This window comes from Cnephaeus nilssonii (assembly GCF_951640355.1).
Source record: "Cnephaeus nilssonii genome assembly, chromosome: X".
Classification (NCBI taxonomy): domain Eukaryota; kingdom Metazoa; phylum Chordata; class Mammalia; order Chiroptera; family Vespertilionidae; genus Cnephaeus; species Cnephaeus nilssonii.
Window position 1 is genome coordinate 40,514,538 of NC_137071.1, and position 21,482 is coordinate 40,536,019.

The 21,482-nt window shown below is 42.0% G+C and overlaps 1 protein-coding gene across 2 annotated transcripts in view; it reads left to right on the forward strand.

Moving 5' to 3' along the window:
- The window catches only part of ZDHHC15 (zDHHC palmitoyltransferase 15), a gene marked incomplete at both ends in the record, with an annotated part of 368,662 nt that overhangs the window by 227,623 nt on the left and 119,557 nt on the right, over positions 1-21,482 (forward strand). For both annotated transcript variants that reach the window (XM_079764776.1, XM_079764777.1), the window contains one exon: positions 20,201-20,321. In XM_079764776.1, coding sequence (XP_079620902.1) covers positions 20,201-20,321 — 121 coding nt within the window. The remainder of the gene's footprint in view (positions 1-20,200; positions 20,322-21,482) is intronic.

Here is a 21,482-nt window from a genome sequence, read left to right on the forward strand (position 1 = left end):
AAAAGAACGGGGGGAGAACTGTTTATATGGGGAGAAAACTCCAATAGTACAACCACTAATCCCAAAAAATGCAAACAACAAACACCCAGAGATGAATGCAAACTACAAACAACAACTAATAACAAATGAGGAGAGGAAAAACAGAAGCAAAAAACAATAAAAGAGAAACAGTCTAACAAACAAGCCAAAAAAAAAAAAAAAAACCTAATCAACAATCAAGCAAACAGCAATAGGACAGAGAGAAAGCAAGGCAAAATAAAACAAAAAAACAGAACAAAACAAAGAAACAATAACAAAAAAAGGGAATAGAGGATAAAGATTTGGGTAGTGAAGAAAGAGAAGATAGAGGTATGTATGGACTTGGAGCAGGGGATTGGAAATTAGATATATAAGTAGGATGAATTTTTAACAGGGAGTAAAAAGAAGGAATATGGAAAATCTAAAGCAGGAATAGTGTAAGAGAAACAGGACAACAAAAGGGGAAAAGTGAGAAAGAGAGTGTTGGCATAAAGGTAAAGTTGAGATAGAGTAAAATGATGCTAAAGGAAAAATGAAAATAGAATGTAGAACACTAATTCCAAAATAAAATAAAATAAAGAGAAAATAAAATGACACTTTAAAAAAGGTAAAATAGTAGTAGTAATAATACTGATTAAAAATAAAAATATAATAATTAATTTTGTATCCTGCTACATTGCCGAATTCATTTATTAACCCTTTGCACTCGCTTGCTTTTTTCTCGATTCCTTTATTCTACTTGGGATTTAATTTTTTAAAAACCCCAGATTTTACAAAGCGCGGCAGTATAATAAAAAACTGGAGTTTCTTTTCATACAAACTTATTTATTTGGATTTTTTTATATTTCAAATTATTGATACATTCAAAGAGTATAAAAAGAGCCACTACCGATGCTAACCGTGTCGAGTCACACTCGACATCCGAGTGCAAAAGGTTAAGTCTATTAGTTTTTTGACAGAGTCTTTCGGATTTTTTATGTACAATATCATGTCTGCAAATAAAGACAGCTTTACTTGTTCTTTTCCAATTTGGATGCTTTTTATTTCTTCTTCTTGTCTAATTGCAATGGCTAATACTTCCAGTACTATGTCAAACAGGAGTGGTGAGAGTGGGCATCCCTGTCTTGTTCCTGTTCTTAGGGGAAATGTTTTTAGCTTTTGTCCATTGAGTATGATGTTTGCTGTGGGTTTATCATATATCGCTTTTATTATGTTGAGGTATGAGCCTTCTATTCCCACCTTGTTGAGAGTTTTTATTAAAAAAGGGTGTTGGATTTTATCAAATGCTTTTTCTGCATCAATTGATATGACTATGTGATTTTTTTCCTCTCAATTACCATCTCACTCCTGTCAGAATGGCTATCATCAACAAACGACAAGTGTTGGCGAGGATGTGGAGAAAAAGGAACCCTCGTGCACTGCTGGTGGGAATGCAGACTGGTGCAGCCACTGTGGAGAACAGTATGGGGTTTCCTCAAAAAACTGAAAATGGAACTCCCATTTGACCCAGTAATCTCACTCCTAGGAATATATCCTAAGAAACTGGGAACACCAATAAGAAAGGATATATGCACCCCTATGTTCATAGCAGCACAATTTACAATAGCTAAGATCTGGAAACAGCCTAGGTGCCCATCAGCAGATGACTGGATCAGAAAGCTATGGTATATCTACACAATGGAATACTATGCTGCCATAAAAAAGAAGGAATTCTTACCATTTGCAGCAACCTGGATGGAATTGGAGAACATTATGCTGAGTGAAATAAGCCAGTCAATGAAAGAAAAATACCACATGATTTCACTCATTTATGGATAATAAAGAACATTATAAACTGTTGAACAAAAAGATAGATACAGAGGCAGTAAAGCATCATACAGTCTGTCAAATTATAGCAGGAAGTTTAGGGAGAGGTGGGGAAGATAAGAGATCAACCAAAGGACTTGTATGCATGCATATAAGCATAACCAATGGACGCAAAACTTGGGGGGGTGAGGGCATGTATGGGAGTGGGAGGGGGCAATGTTAAGATATGTACACATATAATACCTTAATAAAAAAATTAAAAAAATATATAATAATTAAAAAGGTAAAATCAAGTGAGGAAAAAAGAAAAAAATAGTTAAGTAAAAGATGAAAAAATAAAAATTTGCAGTAGTGAAGGTCATTCAGTTCTACTTTTCTGTTTGGCATGCCTTTTTCCTGTCTGGTAGTCAGGACAGTATTGAAGTTCCCTGCTTTCCAATGCTCCTCTGTGTTGTAAGCCACAGTCCTGATTTTCAAGCAGGCAGTATTTTTTTGTTTCTTAGTGTGCCTTTATTTGTGTTTACACAAGAGTCAATTTGTGATTCAACCCCTGGGTGGCAGTGTTTCTGGATTGACCTCTGGGGCTATAAGTCCCCTCTTGCCAGTATTTTGATTTTGTTTTCCCCGTCACACTTAATACTGTTTTGGGAGAGTGGACTTCCCCAGAGCTGGTTCTCTGATCGTTACTACCAGCTCTCATCCCCAGGTTCCACAAATACAACTTTCCCCTGCAGTCTCAGAGAGTGTCCCCAGTTGGGTGATCCTATGTACTGGGATTAGTAATCAAAAGCAAGGATTTAAAGAGAAAAAAAGAGCCAGAGTAAGTGCGTGAACTCACCACTTTTACCCTCTGGCACTGCAGGCAACCCTTTGAATGTCTCTATGCACAACTTTTTTCCCCTGGCACTAAGCAGCCAGCTCACTGGTAAAACTTCAAGCTTCCTTTGTGCACATCCCAGCTATGGAATGATTTTTAGAGGTCCATTCTGCCAGCAACCCTGTGGATCTCCTTCCACATTCGTGGATCACGCTGGCCCCTAAGGCCCTGGTTTTTGTGGTGTGCAGACTTCCCCAGAACCTCTAGTCCTGGTGTGTGCCAGGAGTCAGAGTTCCCCTGTGCCTGCACCAAGAATTGAGTATCAGAGTCCCTGTTGCTTCGTGAGGCCTCACACTGAGAATCAACATCCCTGTTTGCACATGCGCCAAGAATTGGAGTCACTGACTCTTAATGTGAATGCACTGTGAGTCAGGGATCCCAGGTGCACGTGATAAAAAAACAGAGTCAAGTCACAGGTGCTTAGTGTTGCCTCCTGCCCAGGGAATCGGGCTCCTGGTCAGCTTGGGGGACTGGGTTGCACAGTAGTACTGTGTCATCAGGAGGTCCACTCCTGCACTGTGGAAAACAGCCTTCAGTGTGTGTGCCCAGAATCTAAGTCAGGTGGCACTGCTGCCCTGCGTGGGCTTCGGGTTTGGTCTGCTGACTGTGTTGCAGGGAACAGTTTCCCAGTGTCCATTTGCTCCCAGGCTCAAATTCCTATAGCGGCACTGTGGCCTGTGCGAGGGGCAGGTCTATCAGTTCTTATGGCACTGCTGCAAGCCTGCTGGAAGGGGAATAGGCTCTGTGACTCACAGAAATCTGAGGCTGGGATGTTTGGATTCTTGGTGTCTGTGGGTCTGCAGCAGTGTTTGCAGGTCTCTGTCCCCAGTGGCTGCAGAGTCCTAGTTTTCATCTGAGACCAGACTGGGTGGTGCTGAGGCCAGGATCCTAGTCTCAAGTAGCTCTGTTTCTCAAGATGGCATGGTCTCTGTGCCCACGCTGGCTGCCCCAGTGTGTCTGCGGTGGGAGTGGGGCTCCGCCATCTAAGACTGCCCAGTTTGGCAGCCCCTTGTAAGACCTGCAGAATCTAACTGTCCCTAGCTCATACACACACACACCACACACATCCACACACTCCTCTATCACTCCCTCACTCTCTCACACTCTCTCCCTCCCTACCTTCCTGCTGTTCGCCATCTTCCTTCCTCTGGGAATATGCTAATTGACTTCCCCACCCTCCACGATAGTGATGCCCACAGCCAATAAGGAGGGAATATGCTAATTGACTGCCACGTCCTCAAGGATGGCAGCGCCCACAGCCACAAGATGGCAGCACCCAGTCCCCTCAGCCCCCCAGCCGCCCAGGGCCGGCCCAAGGCACAGGCAAGCCTCAGATGGCGGCTGCCCAGCCTCCCAGGGTTGCCCAAGGCTCAGGCAACCAGGGCTGGCTGAGGCTTGTGCTGCCGGCAGTGGTAGCATCAGAGGTGTGATGGAAGTGTAGCATTCCCCTGATTGCCAGGTTTCCTCCCGCCCCTGTGGGCTCCTGGACTGTGAGAGGGGGCAGGCCGGGCTGAGGACCCCCCCCCCCCAGTGCATGAATTTCCTTGCACCAGACCTCTAGTTTCTAAATATTAATTTTGTAACCTGCTACTTGGCCAATTTTATTTATTAGATCCAGTAGCCTTTTGGTTATTCTTTAGGATTTTTATGTACAATATCATGTCATCAGCAAATGACTCTTTTACTTTCTTCTTTCCAATTTGGATTCCTTTTATTTGATTATCTTCTCTGTTTGCTGTGGCTATAACTTTCATTAATATTGTGAACAGGAGTGGTGAAATCAAACATTCCTGTATTGTTTGTGATCTCTAGGGAAACATTTTTTGCTTATGCCTGTTCAGGATGATGTTTGCTGTGGGTTTGTCATATATGACTTTTATTATGTTGAGGTATGTTTCCAGTTTTATGAGAGTTTTTATCATAAATGGGTGCTGGATTTTATCAAATATTTTTTCTGCATCTATTGATATGATAATTTGGTTTTTATTTTTCATTTTATGTGGCATATCACATTTATCAATTTGCAGATGTACCAACCTTGCATCCCTGGAATAAAACACACTTGATCATGGTGTATGGTCTTTTGATGTATGGCTGGATCTTGTTTGCTAATATTTTGTTGAGGAATTTTGCATCTATGTTTATCAGAAATATTGGCCTATAATTTTCTTTCTTTGTAGTGTCTTTATCTGATTTTTGAATTAGGATAATGATAACTTAGTCAAATGAGCTTTGGAGTTTTCCTACATTTTGAATGTTTTGGAATAGAATGAGAAATATAGGTGCTAATTCTTAGAATATTTGATAAAATTCACCTGTGAAGCCATCCAGTTCAGGACTTTTATTTGTTGAGAGTATTGATCAGTGCTTCAATTTCACTAGTGTTAATCTATCTACTTAGATTCTCTGATTCCTCCTGATCCAGTTTTTGAAGTTTGTATGTTTCTAAGAATTTATACATTTCATCCAAATTGTTTAATTTTTTGCCCTGTAGTAATTTGTAATATTTTCTTACAATCATTTGAATTTCCTTGGTCTTAGTTGTTACTTCTCTTTTCTCTTTTTATTTTATCTATGTGGGTTCTCACTTTTTTTTCTTGATGCATCTTGTTAACGTTTTGTCAATCTTTTTTATCTTTTCAAAGAACCAGCTCTTACTTTCATCTATCTTTTGTATTATTATTTTAGACTCTTTTTAATTTATTTCCTGATCTTCTATTGGGCTTTGTTTGTTTCTTTCCAGTTCCTCAAAGAGTAAAATATATTTTTTTATTTGTGTGTTTTCTTGTTTCCTGATGCAGGCCTGTAATGTTATGAATTTCCCCTTTAGGACTATCTCTGCTGTGTCCCATAGGTTTTGGTTTGTTTTAGTCTCATTTATAGTTTTTTCAAGGCAAATTTTTTCTTCTTCTTTGATCTCATTGTTAGCCCATTTATTGTTTAGTAACATGTTATTTAACCTCCATGTCTTTGTTTTTCAATTTATTTTTGTATGTGTAGTTGATTTCTAGTTTTATAACATTATGGTCAGAGATGATTGATATATTTGAATATTCTTAAATTTATTGAAACTTGTTTTCTGTCCTAATATGTAGTCTATTTTAGAAAATGTTCTATGCTCGTTTGAAAAGAATATACATTACTATTTTATTCTATATAACTATGTCCCTCTGTATTTTTTCTTCTTCTCATAGAAGACCCTTTAACATTTCTTGTAGTACTGGTTTGATAGTAATGTACTCCTTGAGCTTATTTTTGTTTGGGAAGTTCTTTATTTCTCCTACAATTTTTAATGATAGCCTTCCTGTGTAAAGTAGTATTAGTTGTAGCTCCTTGCTTTTCATCACTTTGAATATTTCATGCCAATACCTTCTGGCCTGAAATATTTCTGTTGAGAAATCAGGGAGCTCTTTTGTAGGTAACTGTCTTTCTTTTTCTTCGTTTAAGATTCTCTCTTTGTCTTCAACCTTTGTCATTTAAATTATGATGTGTGTTGGTGTGATCAGTGGAAGTGGGATATCCCTTTCCTCACTGAGTGCTGTGGATGGATTCATTATGATATCTCAAGAAAAGAATTTTCTGAGACTCACACGGGAAGATGGGTGATTTTTTTTTTTTTTTTGCATGGAATGATATCCCTAGGTTTCCAAAGTCCCATTTCACTTTGTCCAGTCCTGGAAGAAGTGCAGCTGGGGATTCAGTAGAGCTAAAAGCAAAGCCAGTGTCCAGAGTTCCCATTCCATGTTGGAATTGGGTCTGGTTTAGCATTAGACTAGTTGCAGTCCATTGTGTGGGGTACACATGGCTGCAAGCCATCTTAGTGAAACCAGGGGCATGAGAGCCTCTCAAGCCAGGAACCAAGAGGGCCAGGAGACAAAAGCAAGCAAGAGGGCAAACTTCTTTTTTTTTAGGAGTTTTAATATTACAAATCTCATCCTTACCTGGTGAAGGAAGAAAACACACAGTGGCCATGCCTATTCTGGCCAATCATCTGTTTCCAGGTGTGATTGACAGAAAAGTACATTTCCTGTGTCACCCAGACTTTACTTGGCATGTGTATATTCTCCCATCCCCCCGCTCCCCATCGAATATATGCATGCCAAGAAATACAACTGGAAGTCATCTGTGGGGAATAGACCAGTGGCTTCCTGCTGAGCGTGAAACTGAATCTTCCTGGCAAAGCTGAACAAATGACATGCCTATAATATTTGGCCTTCCTTTAGCTCCTTTCCTGTTATTAAAAACTAGGGTAATTACAATGGTATCATTGGTGTGGACCTCTTTGTTTTCATCTTATTTGGATGCCTCTCTGCTTGCTGAACTGTGTGTCTTTTTCCTTCACCAGGTAACAGAATTTTTCAATAAATGTATCTTCAAATAGATACTCATTTTTTTGTCTTTTTATCTTCTACTATGGTGTGGATTTTTATGCCTTGTGTTGTTTCAAAGATCCCTTAAACTAAACTTATTTTTAACTTATATTTGGGGGTGCTCTGATTGGGTGTATTCTTCTACCTTGTGTTCCAAATCACTGATTCGATGCTCTGCTCCATCCAACCTACTGTATATATATATATATTTTTTTTTTAAATTAAATTCCTTATCATATAAAGTACTATATATGTCTCCTTTATCTCTATTGACCAATCCCACCCCCCAGCACATGCCCTCAGCCCCCTAGTGTTTTGTCCATTGGTTATGCTTATATGCGTGCATACAAGTCCTTTGGTTGATCTCTTACTACTGCCTCACCCTAGCCTGCCTTCGCTCTGAGGTTTGACAGTCTGTTTAATACTTCTCTGTCTCTGGATCTATTTTTTCCATCAGTTTATATTGTTCATTATATTCCACAAAGAGTGATATCGTGTGATATGTATCTTACTCTGATTGGCTTATTTCACTTGGCATAATGCTCTCCAGGTCCATCTATACTGTTGTGAATGGTAGGAGTTCTTTCCTTTTTACAGCAGTGTAGTATTCCATTGTGTAGATGTACCACAACATTTTAGTCCACTCATCTGCTGATAGGCACTTAGGCTGTTTCCAAATCTTAGCTATTGTAAATAGTGTTCTATGAACATAGGGGTGCATATATCCTTTCTGATTGGTGTTTTTTATTTCTTGGGATATAGTCCTAGAAATGGGACTGCAGGGTCAAATGGGAGTTCCATTTTTAATTTTTTGAGGAAATTCCATACTGTTTTACACTGTGGCTGCATCAGGCTAAATTTCCACCAGCCGTGCACGAGGGTGCCATTTATTCCACATCCTTGCCAGCACTTGTCATTTGTTGATGATAGCCATTCTGACAAATGTGAGATGGTACCTCGTTGTTGTTTTGATTTGCATCTCTCTGATGATTAGTGACTTTGAGCATCCTATCTAATAAAAGAGTAATATGCAAATTGATCGTACCTCCGCTACACCCATAAGCCACACCCACAAGCCACACCCACCAACCAATCAGGAGCGAATACACAAATAAACCCAACCAAGATGGCTGCAGCCACAGAGAGAGCAGGAGGGAGGCTTGGTTTTCCCGAGCAATGGAGGAAGCCAAGCTTTCCGCCTGCCCTTGCCGGCCCAGGCCTCCATTCAATGCTACAAAGTTTCAATGATAGAAGATAAATAAATCCCAATAAAAATGGTGGCAGCCATGGAGCTGGAGAGAGCAGGAGGCTAGGGTTGCCACCAGCGATGGAGGAAGCCAAGCTTCTGCAGCCCTGGCCTGGCCTGGCCTCTGCTTAAGGCTACAAAGTTTCAATTATAGAAGATAAATAAATCCCAACAGAAGTCGCTGCTGCCACAGAGCTAGCAGAAGGCTTGGCTCTGCTCCAGGCTACAAAGTTTCAATTGTAGAAGATAAATAAATTCCAGATACCAGGGCCTTCTCTTGGGTCGCCAGGGGGGCATGGCTGGACTGCAAACCATCACAGGCTCCTCGCCCAGGCCACCCCACACCCCAAGTGAACCCCCACCCTGATCTGGGACACTCTTCAGGGCAAACCAGCTGGCCCCCACCCATGCACCAGGCCTCTATGCTATCTCATCCTATCTAATAAAAGAATAATATGCAAATTGACCACCACTCCAACACACAAGATGGCTGCCCCCATGTGGTCAAAGATGACTGCCCCCATGTGGACACAAGATGGCCACCACAAGATGGCCAGCAGGGGAAGGCAGTTGGGAGGGACCAGGCCTGCAAGGGAGGGCAGTTGGGGGCGATCAAGCCTGCAGAGGAGGGCAGTTAGGGGTGACCAGGTCAGCAGAGGAGGGATGTTGGGGGCGACCGGGCCTGCAGGGAAGGGCAGTTGGGGGGGGGGAACCCAGGCCTGCATGGGAGAGCAGTTGGGGGGGACCAGGCCTGCAGGGGAGGGCAGTTAGGGGGGGACCAGGCCTGCAGGGGAGGGCAGATAGGGGTGACCAGGCTGGCAGGGGAGGGCAGTTAGGGGCAAACAGGCTGGCAGGGGAGCAGTTAGGTATCAATCAGCCTGGCAGGGGAGTGGTCAGGGGGTGATCAGGCTGGCAGGCAGAAGCGGTTAGGGGCAATCAGGAAGGCAGGCAGACGAGCAGTTGGAAGCCATCAGTTCTGGATTGTGAGAGGGATCCCAGATTGGAGAGGGTGCAGGCTGGGCTGAGGGATACCCCCCGCCCCCCGTGCATGAATTTCATGCACCGGGCCTCTAATATTTTCATATTTCTCTTGGCCTTCTGTTGTCCTCTTTTGAAAAGTGTCTATTTAGGTCCTTTACACATTTTTTTTTGGTTGGATTGTTTATTTTCCTTTTGTTCAGATGTATGAATCCCTATACATTTTGGAGATTAGACCCTTATCGTAGATAACATTGGCAAATATGTTCTCCCATGCAGTGGACTTGCTTGTTATTTTGTTGATGGTTTCTTTTGCTGTGCAGAAGCTTTTTATTTTGATGTAGTCCCATTTGTTTATTTTCTCCTTAGTTTCCATTGTCCTAGGAGCTGTATTGGCACAGACTGCTACGACATATGTCTGATATCTTTCTGCCTGTGGATTCTTCTAAGATTTTCATTGTTCATTGTCTTACATTTAAGTTTTTATTCATTTTGAGTTTATTTTTGTGTATGGTTTAAGTTGGTGGAATAGTTTCACTTTTTTGCCTTTATCTGTCCAATTTTCCCAACACCATTTATTAAAGAGACTGTCTTGACTCCACTGTATTCTCTTGATTCCTTTGCCAAATATTAATTGAACATAATGGCTTGGGTCGATTTCTGGGTTCTCTCTTTTGTTCCACTCGTCTACTAGTGTATGTCTGTTCTTGTTCCAGTAACAGGCAGTTTTGAGAATAGTGTCTTTGCAATATAGCTTGATATCTGGTATTGTAATTCCTCCAACTCTGTTCTTCTTTCTCAGGATTGCTGTGGCTATTTGGGGTCTTTTTAAATTACATGTGAATTTTTGAAGAATTTGTTCTAGATCTGTGAAGTGTGCTGTTGGTATTTTAATGAGGATTGCATTGAATCTATAGATTGCTTTGGGTAGTATGGTCATTTTAATGATGTTGATTCTACCAATCAATGAACACGGTATATTCTTCCATTTGTTTATGTCTTCTACAGGTCTTTTACCTCCTTAGTTAAGTCTATTCCTAAGTATCTTATTTTTTTGTTGCAATGGTAAATGGGATTATTATAGTTTTTCTTTCTGTGAGTTCATTACTGGTGTATAAAGAAAGGCATATTATTTTGGGTGTTAATTTTCTATTGTGCTACATTGCTGAATTCATTTATTAAATTTAGTATTTTTTGATGGAGTCTTTAGGTTTTTCTATGTATAATATCATGTCCTCTGCAAATAATGACAGTTTTTCTTCTCCATTTCCAAATTGGATGCTTTTTATTTTTTCTTCTTGTCTGATTGCTATGGCTAGCACTTGCAGTACTATGTTGAACAGGAGTGGTGAAAAGGGGCATTCCTGTCTTCTTTCTGTTCTTAAGGGAAATGATTTTAGTTTTTGCCCATTGAGTATGATATTGGCTGTAGGTTTGTCATATAAGGCTTTTATTATGTTGAGGTATTATCTCTCTATTCCCACTTTGCTGAGAGTTTTTATCCTAAAAGGAGTTTGATTTTATCAAATGCTTTTTCTGTATCGATTGATAATTATGTGATTTTTATCTCTCGATTTGTTTATGTGATATATCAAGTTTATTGATTTGCTGATATTGTATCAGCCTTGCATCACTTGACTAAACCCCACTTGGCCACAGTGTGTGATCTTTCTAATGTAATGCTAGATCAGATTTGATTGTATCATCTATGTTCATGAGGGATATTGGCCTGTAATTCTCTTTCATTGTGTTGTCTTTATCTGGTTTTGGAATTAGGGTAATGCTGGCTTCATAGAAACAGCTTGGATGTATGCCTTTGGATGTATGCCTTCAGCTTGCATTTTTTGAAATAGTCTGAGGAGAGTAGGTTTTAGTTCTTCTTTGAATGCTTGGTAAAACTCCCCTATGAAGCTGTCTGGCCCAGGGATTTTGTTTGCTGGAAGTTTTTTTATTACTGCTTCAGTTTTCTCCATAGTTATCAGTCTTTTCAGATTTTTTTATTCTTCCTGATTAAGTTTTGGAAGGTTGTATATTTCTAGGAATATGTTCATTTCCTCTAGGTTGATCAATTTGTTGGAATAGAGTTGTTCATAGTATTTTTTTACAATTCTTTGTATTTCTGTGGATCCGTTGTTATTTTGCCTCTTTCATTTCGGATTTTATTTATTTGGGTCCTCTCTCTTTGCCTCTGTGTAAGCCTGGCCAAAGGTTCATCAATCTTGTTTATCCTTTCAAAGAACCAGCTCTTGGTTTTATTGATCTTTTGTATTTTTTTTCATCTGTATGTCTTTTATTTCCGCTCTGCTCTTTGTTATTTCCTTCCTTCTGCTTACTCTGAGATTTTCTTGTTGCTCTCTATCTAATTCTTTAACTTGTAGAATTAAATAATTTGTCACTAGTTTTTCTTTTTCTTTCTTTCTTTCTTTCTTTCTTTCTTTCTTTCTTTCTTTCTTTCTTCTTTCTTTCTTTCTTTCTTTTTTTTTTTGTGTAGGCCTGTAATGCTATGAACTTCCCTCTAAAGACTTCTTTCAGTGTGTCCCATAGATTTTGGATTGTTGTGTTTTCATTGTCATTTGTTTTGAGGATATTTTTTATTTCTTCTGTGTTCTCTTTGGTAACTCAATAATTGTTTAATAACATACTATTTAGCCTCTAAGTGTTTAATTTTTAATTGTTTTTATTTTAGTTGATTTCTAATTTTATCAGCACAGCAATTTATCAGACATTTATTTCAAAGTAATGGTTATAAGGATGCTCAAGGAACATGGTGAGAACTACAAGGAACTTAATGGGAACTACAACAGCATGAAATAGTACATTGAAACCATAAAAAAGAACCAGTCAGAAATGAAGAATGTAATTTCAAAAATGAGGAAATTACTAAAAGAAAGTGGGAGAAAATGGTGGCCAAATACACAGAAGTGTTGCACACCTCCTCCTGGGGCCAGGCCAGAAAAGCAACTAAATCAGAGAACATCCACCATTATGATCTGAAAATATGCTTGATATGATTTTTATTTTCTTCAATTTGAAGAGACTTTGCCTGTGTCCCAATATGTGGTCTATATTTGAAAATATCCCATGTGTACTTAAGAAGAATGTACATTTCCTGGCTTTGGGGTGAAATGTTCTTAAGATGTAAATTAAGTCCATCTGATCTAGTGAGTAATTTAGGAATTGCTGTTTCCTTGCTGATTTTTTGTTTAGAGAATTTATCTGGTTGTGTCAGTGTGGTATTAAAGTCCCTATTATTATTGCATTGCTGTCAATCCCTCCCCTGATATCTTCTAGAAGTTCTTTTATGTATTTGGGTGCACCTGCATTGGGTTCATATATGTTTACCATAATTATATCCTCTTTTTTATTGATCCCTTTAGTATTATGAAATGGCCTTCCTTATCTCTTATTATGGCCTTCACTTTGAGGTCTATGTCGTCAGAAAGAAGTATTGCTACCCCAGCTTTTCTTTTTTTATTTCTATTTGTCTAAAATATATTTTTTCATTCCTTAACTTTCAGTCTGTGTGAGTCCCTTATTCTGAGGTGGGTATCGTGTAGACAACATATATATGGGTCATGTTTCTCAGCCACTTGATGTATTTTTGTTGGAGCATTTAATCCATTTATGTTTAAGTTTATTATTGATAGGTACATGTTTGTTGCCATTTTTTATTTTTAATGCCTGTGTTACTTCTTACCTTTTCATTTCTTCTTTTTGCAGCATTCCCTTTAGCATTTCTTGCATTGCTGGCTTGGTAGTGATAAACTCCCTTAACCTTTTCTTTTTGTCTGAGAAGCTCCTGCTTTCCATTTCAATTTTAAATGATAGCCTTGTTGGATAGAGTATTCTTGGATTCAGTCCCTTGCTTTGCATCACTTTGTATACTTCACTCCTTTCCATTCTGGCCTTATGTGTTTCTGTTGAGAAATTATTTGATAATCTCATGGTAGATTCCTTGTAGGTAACTCTGTTTCTCTCTTGTAGCCTATAAAATTCTCCCTTTATCGTTAACATTTGCCATTTTAATTAATACTAGTCTTGTTGTGGGTCTTTTGGTGTTTATCTTGTTTGGGACTCTGTGCTTATGTAACTTTTTTCTTCACCAAGTAAATGAAGTTTTCTGTCATTGTCTCTTCACATAAGTTTTCTAACTCTTAGTCCTCTTTTTGTCCTTCTGGCACCCATATTATACGTATGTTACTTCCTTTCATGTTGTCCCAAAAATCCCTTTGGATCTTCTCCTGCTTTCTAATTTTTTTCTCCAATTGCTGTTCACATTGGGTGTATTTTTCTGCCCTGTCTTTTAAACCTGCTAATTTGGTCCTCCACTTCTTCTAGTCTACTATTGAACATTTCCATTGTGTTTTTTATTTTAGCTGTATCATTATTCATTTTTCTCTTGATTCTTACGTAAGTTGATTTTCTCATTCAGCCTGCTTAGGAAGTCTATTATCCTTATGCTGAATTATTTTTCTGACATATTGCATACCTCCTTTTCATTTAGTTCATTTTCTGAAGATTCCTCATTTTCTTTCCTTTTGGGGTTGTTTCTTTGTCTCCCCATTTTTGCTCTCACCAAATGGTCCAGTTGCCTAGTCATGCGGGGACTGTGGCTGATGCAAGACTTGGCAGGATGGTTGCACACTCTGAGCCTCACCAGAGGGCCAAGATGCCAATTCGCCTGAAGGGTTCAGTTATCAAGTCACACTTGGGGCCTGTGGCTGAAGCAGCAGGCTTGGTGGGAGGGTCACACACTCCGGGCTTCGCTTGATGGCAGCCCATGCACCAAGTCACGCAAAAGGTCCAGTTGCTGAGTTGTGCATGGGGTCTGTGGCTGAAGCAGCCAGCTTGGTAGGAGAATTGCGCACCCCAGGGTCTCACCAGGGGAAGCAGGTGCTCAGGTGCACAAAGGGTCCAGTTGCTGAGTCATGCACTGAGCCTGTGCTGAAGCAACAGGTTGGTGGGAGAGGAGTGCACTCCAGGGCTCAGGAGCCTGCAATTGGGGAGGCTGGAGTTCTGGTGTCTGTGGGTCCACAGATGAGGTAGCAGGTCTTTGGCCAGAGTGGCTGTATGGTCCAGGATTATGTTTCAGGCCAGTCTGGGTGGTGGTGAGGCTGGGCTTCTAGTCACAGCAGTTCTCCTCTTCAAGGTGGTCTAGTTTCTGTGCCAGAGCTATCTGCCTCTGGAGTGCTTACAGCAGTAGCAGGGTCTCCTCATCTAGTAGATCCTGGTCTGCCAGCTGCCTAGATTCCTGCAAGATCTAACTGTCCCTCACACACACACACACACACACACACACACACACACACACACACCACATGTCCACACATTCCCCTTTCACTCCATCACTCACTCACACTCTCTACCTCACTGCTGTCCTGCCGGCCACCATCTTGACTCCAGTCCTAACTTTCTTGAGGCCCAGAGTGAGGTGTGCAGTGGGTTGCTCCAGTTATCCCCTCCCCCATGTCAAGCAGGGGTGGGTTACTATGGGTCACATAGTCTGCACTCTTCTGTGGCCTGGAGTGAGGCATGCACTGGGTTCCTCCAGAGGTGGAAGACTGTCCCAGGAGCATGGGCTAGAGTTAGATCTTTCCTGTGGCCCTGCGTGAAGCATGAGCTGTATTGCTCTGGGTCTCCCCTCCCAGGCCTGGAGTGGAGCGTGGGCAGGTTTCTCTGAATCACACAGTCTGTGCTCTCCTGTGGCCCAGAGAGGCATATGCTGGGTTGCTCGGGGTTGCCCCTCCCAGAGCCCTGGGTGAAGTGGGTTGCTCTGGGTCACACAGTCCATGCTCTACTCTGACCCAGAGTGGGGCATGTGCTGTGTTGTTCCAGGATGCTCTAGCAAGGCTGTCCCAGGGGCCAGGGTGGAGCAGGTGCTAGTTGCTCTGGGTCACACAGTCCATGCTCTCCTGTGGCCTGGAGTGAGGAGCACACTGGGTTGCTCTGGGTTGCCCTCACAGTAGGTCCCAGGGCTAGTGGTGGAGTGGGCACTGGGTGGCTCTGGGTCAAACTAGCCAGCACATTTCTGGGGCCTGGGGTGGGGGTGGAGCACTGGGTTTCCACTAGCTTGCACTCACTCCAGGGTCCTGGAGCCAGATCATGGGACACTGGGTCCCATCAGGCTGGTGAGGAAGCCTGGTGCAGGAGATCACTCTGGTGAGTGCTCACTGCAGATGTCTTAGAGCCTGCCGGGAGGTACTGCGCCACTCACTGCTGGGACACGATGGTGGTTTCACATGTGTTATAGCTGGCAAGCAGTGTTCTCTACGTGTCCTCTGCCATTCCTTATAGAAAATTGTCTCTTCAGCTGTGTCTAATTTGTTAATTCATGGTGGATGTTCTCCAATTTAGTTGCTTTTCTGGCCTGTCCCCAGGAGGAGATGCACAACACTTCTGCCTATTCAGCCGCCATTTTCTTCCACTTTTTTAGTATTTTTCTCATTTCTGAAATTACATTCTTCATTTCTGACTGGTTCTTTTTATGGTTTCTATGTCCTATTTCATGCTATTGTAGTTCCCATTACGTTCCTTGTAGTTATCACCATGTTCCTTGAGCATCCTTATAACCATTTCTTTTTTTTTTCTTTCTTTTTTTTAAGCAGGCTAATCTTTTTATTTTTATTTATTATTTATTTATTTTTATTTTTTAAATTTCTTTATTGATTAAGGTGTCACATATTTGTCCTCATCCCCCCATTCCCATCCCACACCCCTCCCCACGGATGCCCCAACCCCCTGTTGAACTTAACCATTGGTTAGGCTCATATGCATGCACACAAGTCCTTTGGTTGATCTCCCCCCCTTCCCCCACCCTCCCTTATCCTCCCTCTGAGGCCCGATAGTCCGATCAATGCCTCCTTGTTTCTGGTTCTGTTCTTGTTCATCAGTCTATGTTGTTCATCATTTCCCCTAGATGAGCGAGATCATATGTCACTAGAGATATACTTATAAGAACTGAATGTGAGACGAGCAATAATAGTTATGCTGACAGGTAAATGAATTAGTCTGTAGTGAGTTTTTTTCTGGACCAACAGTTCTTTTGAGACCCAATATCAATGTCCACCAGTTCCTTATGTGTACATGTCGGCACTGGCCCCTCAGCTCTGGATGGTGGACAAATGGTGGTAATGCAGGTCCGACTCCCTCTGGTTTGGTCTCGGCCGGACCCAGGGGCACGGCTTCACCCGGACTCAGGGGCAGGTGGCCTCACCCGGACCCAGGGGGCGCGCGGCCTCACCCAGACCCGGGACCCAGCCTCACCCAGATCCAGAGGCACACGGCCTCACCCGGACCCAGGATCCAGCTTCACCCGGACCCAGGGGCGCGTGGCCTCACCCAGACCCAGGTGCGCGTGGCCTCTCCCAGACCCAGGGGTGCGTGGCCTCACCCGGGCCCGGGACCCAGCCTCACCCGGATCCAGGGGCACACGGCCTCACCCGGACCCGGGATCTAGCTTCACCTGGACCCAGGTGCGCGTGGCCTCTCCCAGACCCAGGGGTGCGTGGCCTCACCCGGGCCTGGGACCCAGCTTCACCCGGATACAGGGGCACACGGCCTCACCCGGACCCGGGATCTAGCTTCACCCGGACCCAGGGGCGCATGGCCTCACCGGACCCAGGGGCGCGAGGCCTCACCCGGACCCAGGGGTGCATGGCCTCACCCGGACCCAGGTGCGCGCGGCCTCACCCGGACCCGGGATCCAGCTTCACCCGGACCCAGGGGCGTGTGGCCTCTCCCAGACCCAGGGGCGCGTGGCCTTACCCGGACCCAGGTGCGCGTGGCTTCACCTGGGCCCGGGACCCAGCCTCACCTGGATCCAGGGGCACATGGCCTCACCCGGACCCAGGGTTGCATGGCCTCTCCCAGACCCAGGGGCACGTGGCCTCACCTGGACCCAGGTGCGCGCGGCATAACCCGGACCCGGGACCCAGCCTCACCTGGATCCAGGGGCACACAGCCTCACCCGGACCCGAGATCCAGCTTCACCCGGACCCAGGGGCGCGTGGCCTAACCCGGACCCAGGGGCACGTGGCCTCTCCCAGACTCAGGGGCGCATGGCCTCACCCGGACCCAGGGGCGCGTGGCCTCACCTGGATCCAGGGGCACACGGCCTCACTCGGACCCAGGATGCAGCTTCACCCGGATCCAGGAGCGCGTGGTCTCACCCGGACCCAGGGGCACGTGGCCTCTCCCAGACCCAGGGGTGCGTGGCCTCACCCGGACCTAGGTGTGCGCGGCCCCACCCGGATCCAGGGGCACACGGCCTCACCCGGACCCAAGATCCAGCTTCACCTGGACCCATAGGCGCGTGGCCTCACCCAGACCCAGGGGCGCGTGGCCTCACCCGGGCCCGGGACCCAGCCTCACCCGGATCCAGGGGCACATGGCCTCACCCGGACCCGGGATCTAGCTTCACCTGGACCCAGGGGCGCGTGGCCTCACCCAGACCCAGGGGCGCGTGGCCTCTCCCAGACCCAGGGTCGCGTGGCCTCACCTGGATCCAGGGGCGCACGGCCTCACCCGGACCCGAGACCCCTTATAACCATTTCTTGAAATCAATGTCTAATAAATTGCTGTGCTGCATTCCATTTAGCTCAGTGGTTCTCAACCTTCCTAATGCCGCGACCCTTTAATACAGTTCCTCATGTTGTGGTGACCCTCAACCATAAAATTATTTTCGTTGCTACTTCATAACTAATTTTGCTACTGTTATTAATGGTAATGTAAATATCTGTGTTTTCCGATGGTCTTAGGCGACCCTGCTAGCGGTTCTCAACCTGTAGGTCACCACAACATGAGGAACTGTATTAAAGGGTCGTGGCATTAGATAGGTTGAGACCTACTGATAGCTCTTTTTTTCTGGAGATTTTTCCTGTTCTTTCCTCTAGAGAATGTTTCTTTTTCTCCTCATTTTAAAGGCTAGTTTTTGGTTGTTTCTATGTATTAGGTAGATCTGCTCTGTCTCCCAGTCTTAGTTGGTTGGCCTTATGTAGTTTGTGTCTTGTGGGATCCAGTGGAGTAGTCTCCTTGATCACCTGAGCTGGGTGCTGCAGTAATATCCCTTGTGTAGTTTATGTGAGCCCTCCTGTTGTAGTTGAGTCTTGATTGCTATTGGCCTGTTTATGCATAAGTCTGGCCTTCAGGCTCACTGACTGTGAAGATCAACCCTGACCACTGTGTACCTACTGCAGTGTAGGTGCTGATCACATAAAGTGGAATTCCCCTCATCTGGGTTTGGAACCTGCCAACATCTTCCTTTGAATATGCTGCTTGTGAAACTTATTGGATCCTGCTCTGATGTTGTCTGAAGGTGTCTACTTGGTTTGTTGGCTCTGGGGACTCTTGAGAGAGACTGTGTTGCAGATACATATCAGATGCTGCCTGTCACTGGCCCTAGCCTTCCTCTTTGGAGCAGTTTCTATATGGTTTCTTCTGTAAATCCTTGGTTATAAGACTTCTGTTTACCCAGTCTTTGGTTGGTAATTCAGGCTGATTATTCTATATTTAAGTTGTAATTCCAGTTGGGTCTGAGGAGAAGGTGAGTATAACTTCTACCTACTCTCCTGCTGTCATGAATATCATAAAAGAGACTTTTAATAACTTGTTACTATCTAGCACCTTTTTTTTTACTTTTAAAAAATATTTTATTGATTTCAAAGAGGAAGGGAGAGTGAGAGAGAGATAGAGACATCAATGATGAGGGACAATCATTGATAAGCTGCCTTTCGCACACCCCTACTGGGGATCCAGCCGGCAACCTGGGCATGTGCCCTGACCGGGATTCGAATCATTACCTCCTGGTTCATTGGTTGATGATCAACTACTGAGCAATGCCAGCTGGGCCAACAAAACTTTTTTTTACCATTAAAAATAATTTATTTTTTCTTCATTATAAAGTAATACATGATTTTTGTATGAAATTCAGAAAATCACAAAAGACAATAAAAATGATATACCGGTTAGAATGTAAATTGTTAAATAACTAGAAGATTGTTTGGTAATATGTATCAAAGGCCTTATAATTTTGTATATTTTGTGGCCTGGCATACAATTTTTTGAAATTTATTATAAAGAAATCATAATAAATAATTTTATCCAGTCAGAGAAAACCATATTTTTTCAAGCTTAGTAACATTTATTTTTGTGTGCGTTAAATAGTTATCATTACCTTTGTTTTACTGTTGGATAAATTTGGAATGACAGAGTCTGATTTTCCAAAGTAATTTTTTAAACTATCAAGTTGCAGATATGAGGTTTAAACCCAGAAAATATGAACACAGATCCTTCTCTTTTTTCACTTTTACCTACTCTTTGGCCCAGACAGAAGAAAGCTTTAAGGTCTGGTGCAAACATGGCAAAAAGATTCATACCAGAGTATTGAAATAGTGAGAATATCCAAATTTCTACTTATTTTCAAAATTAGAATATCCAGATAATGTCGCAAACAGTCTCATCCAGATCCTACAAAAGTGTCATCTATGAAAAATACTCAAAACTTAATAATAAGCATAGTTATTTATAGTTATTGAGATCCTGTCATTAAGACATCACACATCTGAATGCAATATTATATTGTAGTATAAAGGGCACAAGTCTTGGAGTAAGGTGAACTGGGTTTGGGCTTAGTTTTGCTACTTACTGGCTGAGTGAGTGTAACAATGCTCAAGTTACTTAATATAAGTTTTATTTTACTTATAAAACAAAACTACCTATCATGCAGAGTTATAAAGATTGAGATAAAAGCCAGATAGCTAATTAAGGTAATTATCCAGAGAAAGTTATAAGCCAAATAGGCAACTGAGCTTCAGGATAGGTAACAAATTTCTTCTAAATAATTATTGTTGTTTTTAATTTTTTGTGAACCTTGGGAAATAAATACTTGCTTCTCACTTCTGCTTCCAGTTTTATTTATCCTATACAGACAAGGAACGCTATGAAAATGAAGAGAGACCTGAGGTCCAAAAGCAGATGCTCATTGATATTGCCAAGAAGCTACCAGTTTACACAAGGACCGGAAGTGGAGGTCAGTTCATCCAAAGTCAACCAGAGAGGCAGATCAGCAAGTGTCTCAGAAAGTCTATGTCATATACAGTATATCCTTAGGCTAGCCCCTTTTTGTTCTCTTCTCTTCTGAAAAACACTATGGAGTCTTTCTCAACATTTTATTATAAAAAGTTTCAAACTTCTATCTAAGATGGAAGAATTATACAATAAATATTTGTATGCCCACCACTACAGTCCACTACTAACATTGAACTGTATTGATTTATCACACATCTGTTCACAAACTCATTCCTCTATCCATCATTCATAAAGCTTAATTATTTTTGTTGCATTTAAATGTAAGTAGCAGATATCAGTACACATGCAATTAAATATTTGTCATTCTTTTGAGGCTGAAATATACATATAAAAACAAGCACAAATCATAAATGTACCGTTCAGTTTTTCCACAAATGTACACACTCGTGTAACCAAAATCTCTATAAATATTACCACACCACAGAATGTTCTTTCATGCTCCTTCCCAGTAAATCTCACTAAATACAGCCACTATTCTGATATTTTTCCTCCATATATTAGTTTTACCCGCTCTAGAATTTTATATAAATAAATCTATACAGCATTTACTGTTTTGTCTTCCTTATTGTATTCAGCATAATGCTTCTGAAACTTACATTGCTGTGTATGTTATTCCATTTATTGCCAAGTAATATTTCATTGTGTGAATATATCATAGTTTATTTATCCATTTACACATTAATGCATATTTGGGTTATTTCTGCTGCTTAGATATTATGAGTTAATCTGCTAAGAACATTCTTGTACAAGTATTTGTGGAGAGATATGCCTTCATTTTACTTGGGTAAATATTTACTGTGGAGTTTTACTGTTAGTTTTTATATGCATGACTAGAATGATACTAGCTGAACTAATTGTTTGCTTTTTAAAATTTGAAAACTAAGTTTCTTTTGACCAAAACATTCTATTTCAACACTTTAGGAAGTATACTTTAGTTATTTATGTTCATTTATCATTTACTTATTCAATAAATATTTATTAAGATCCTATATGACAAATGGGGAAATTTTAATATGGTCTGCGTATTACTTGACATTAAGGACTTGCTGTTAACTTTGCTAGAGCATTAATGTCATATGGTGATTATGATTTTTAAGCAAAG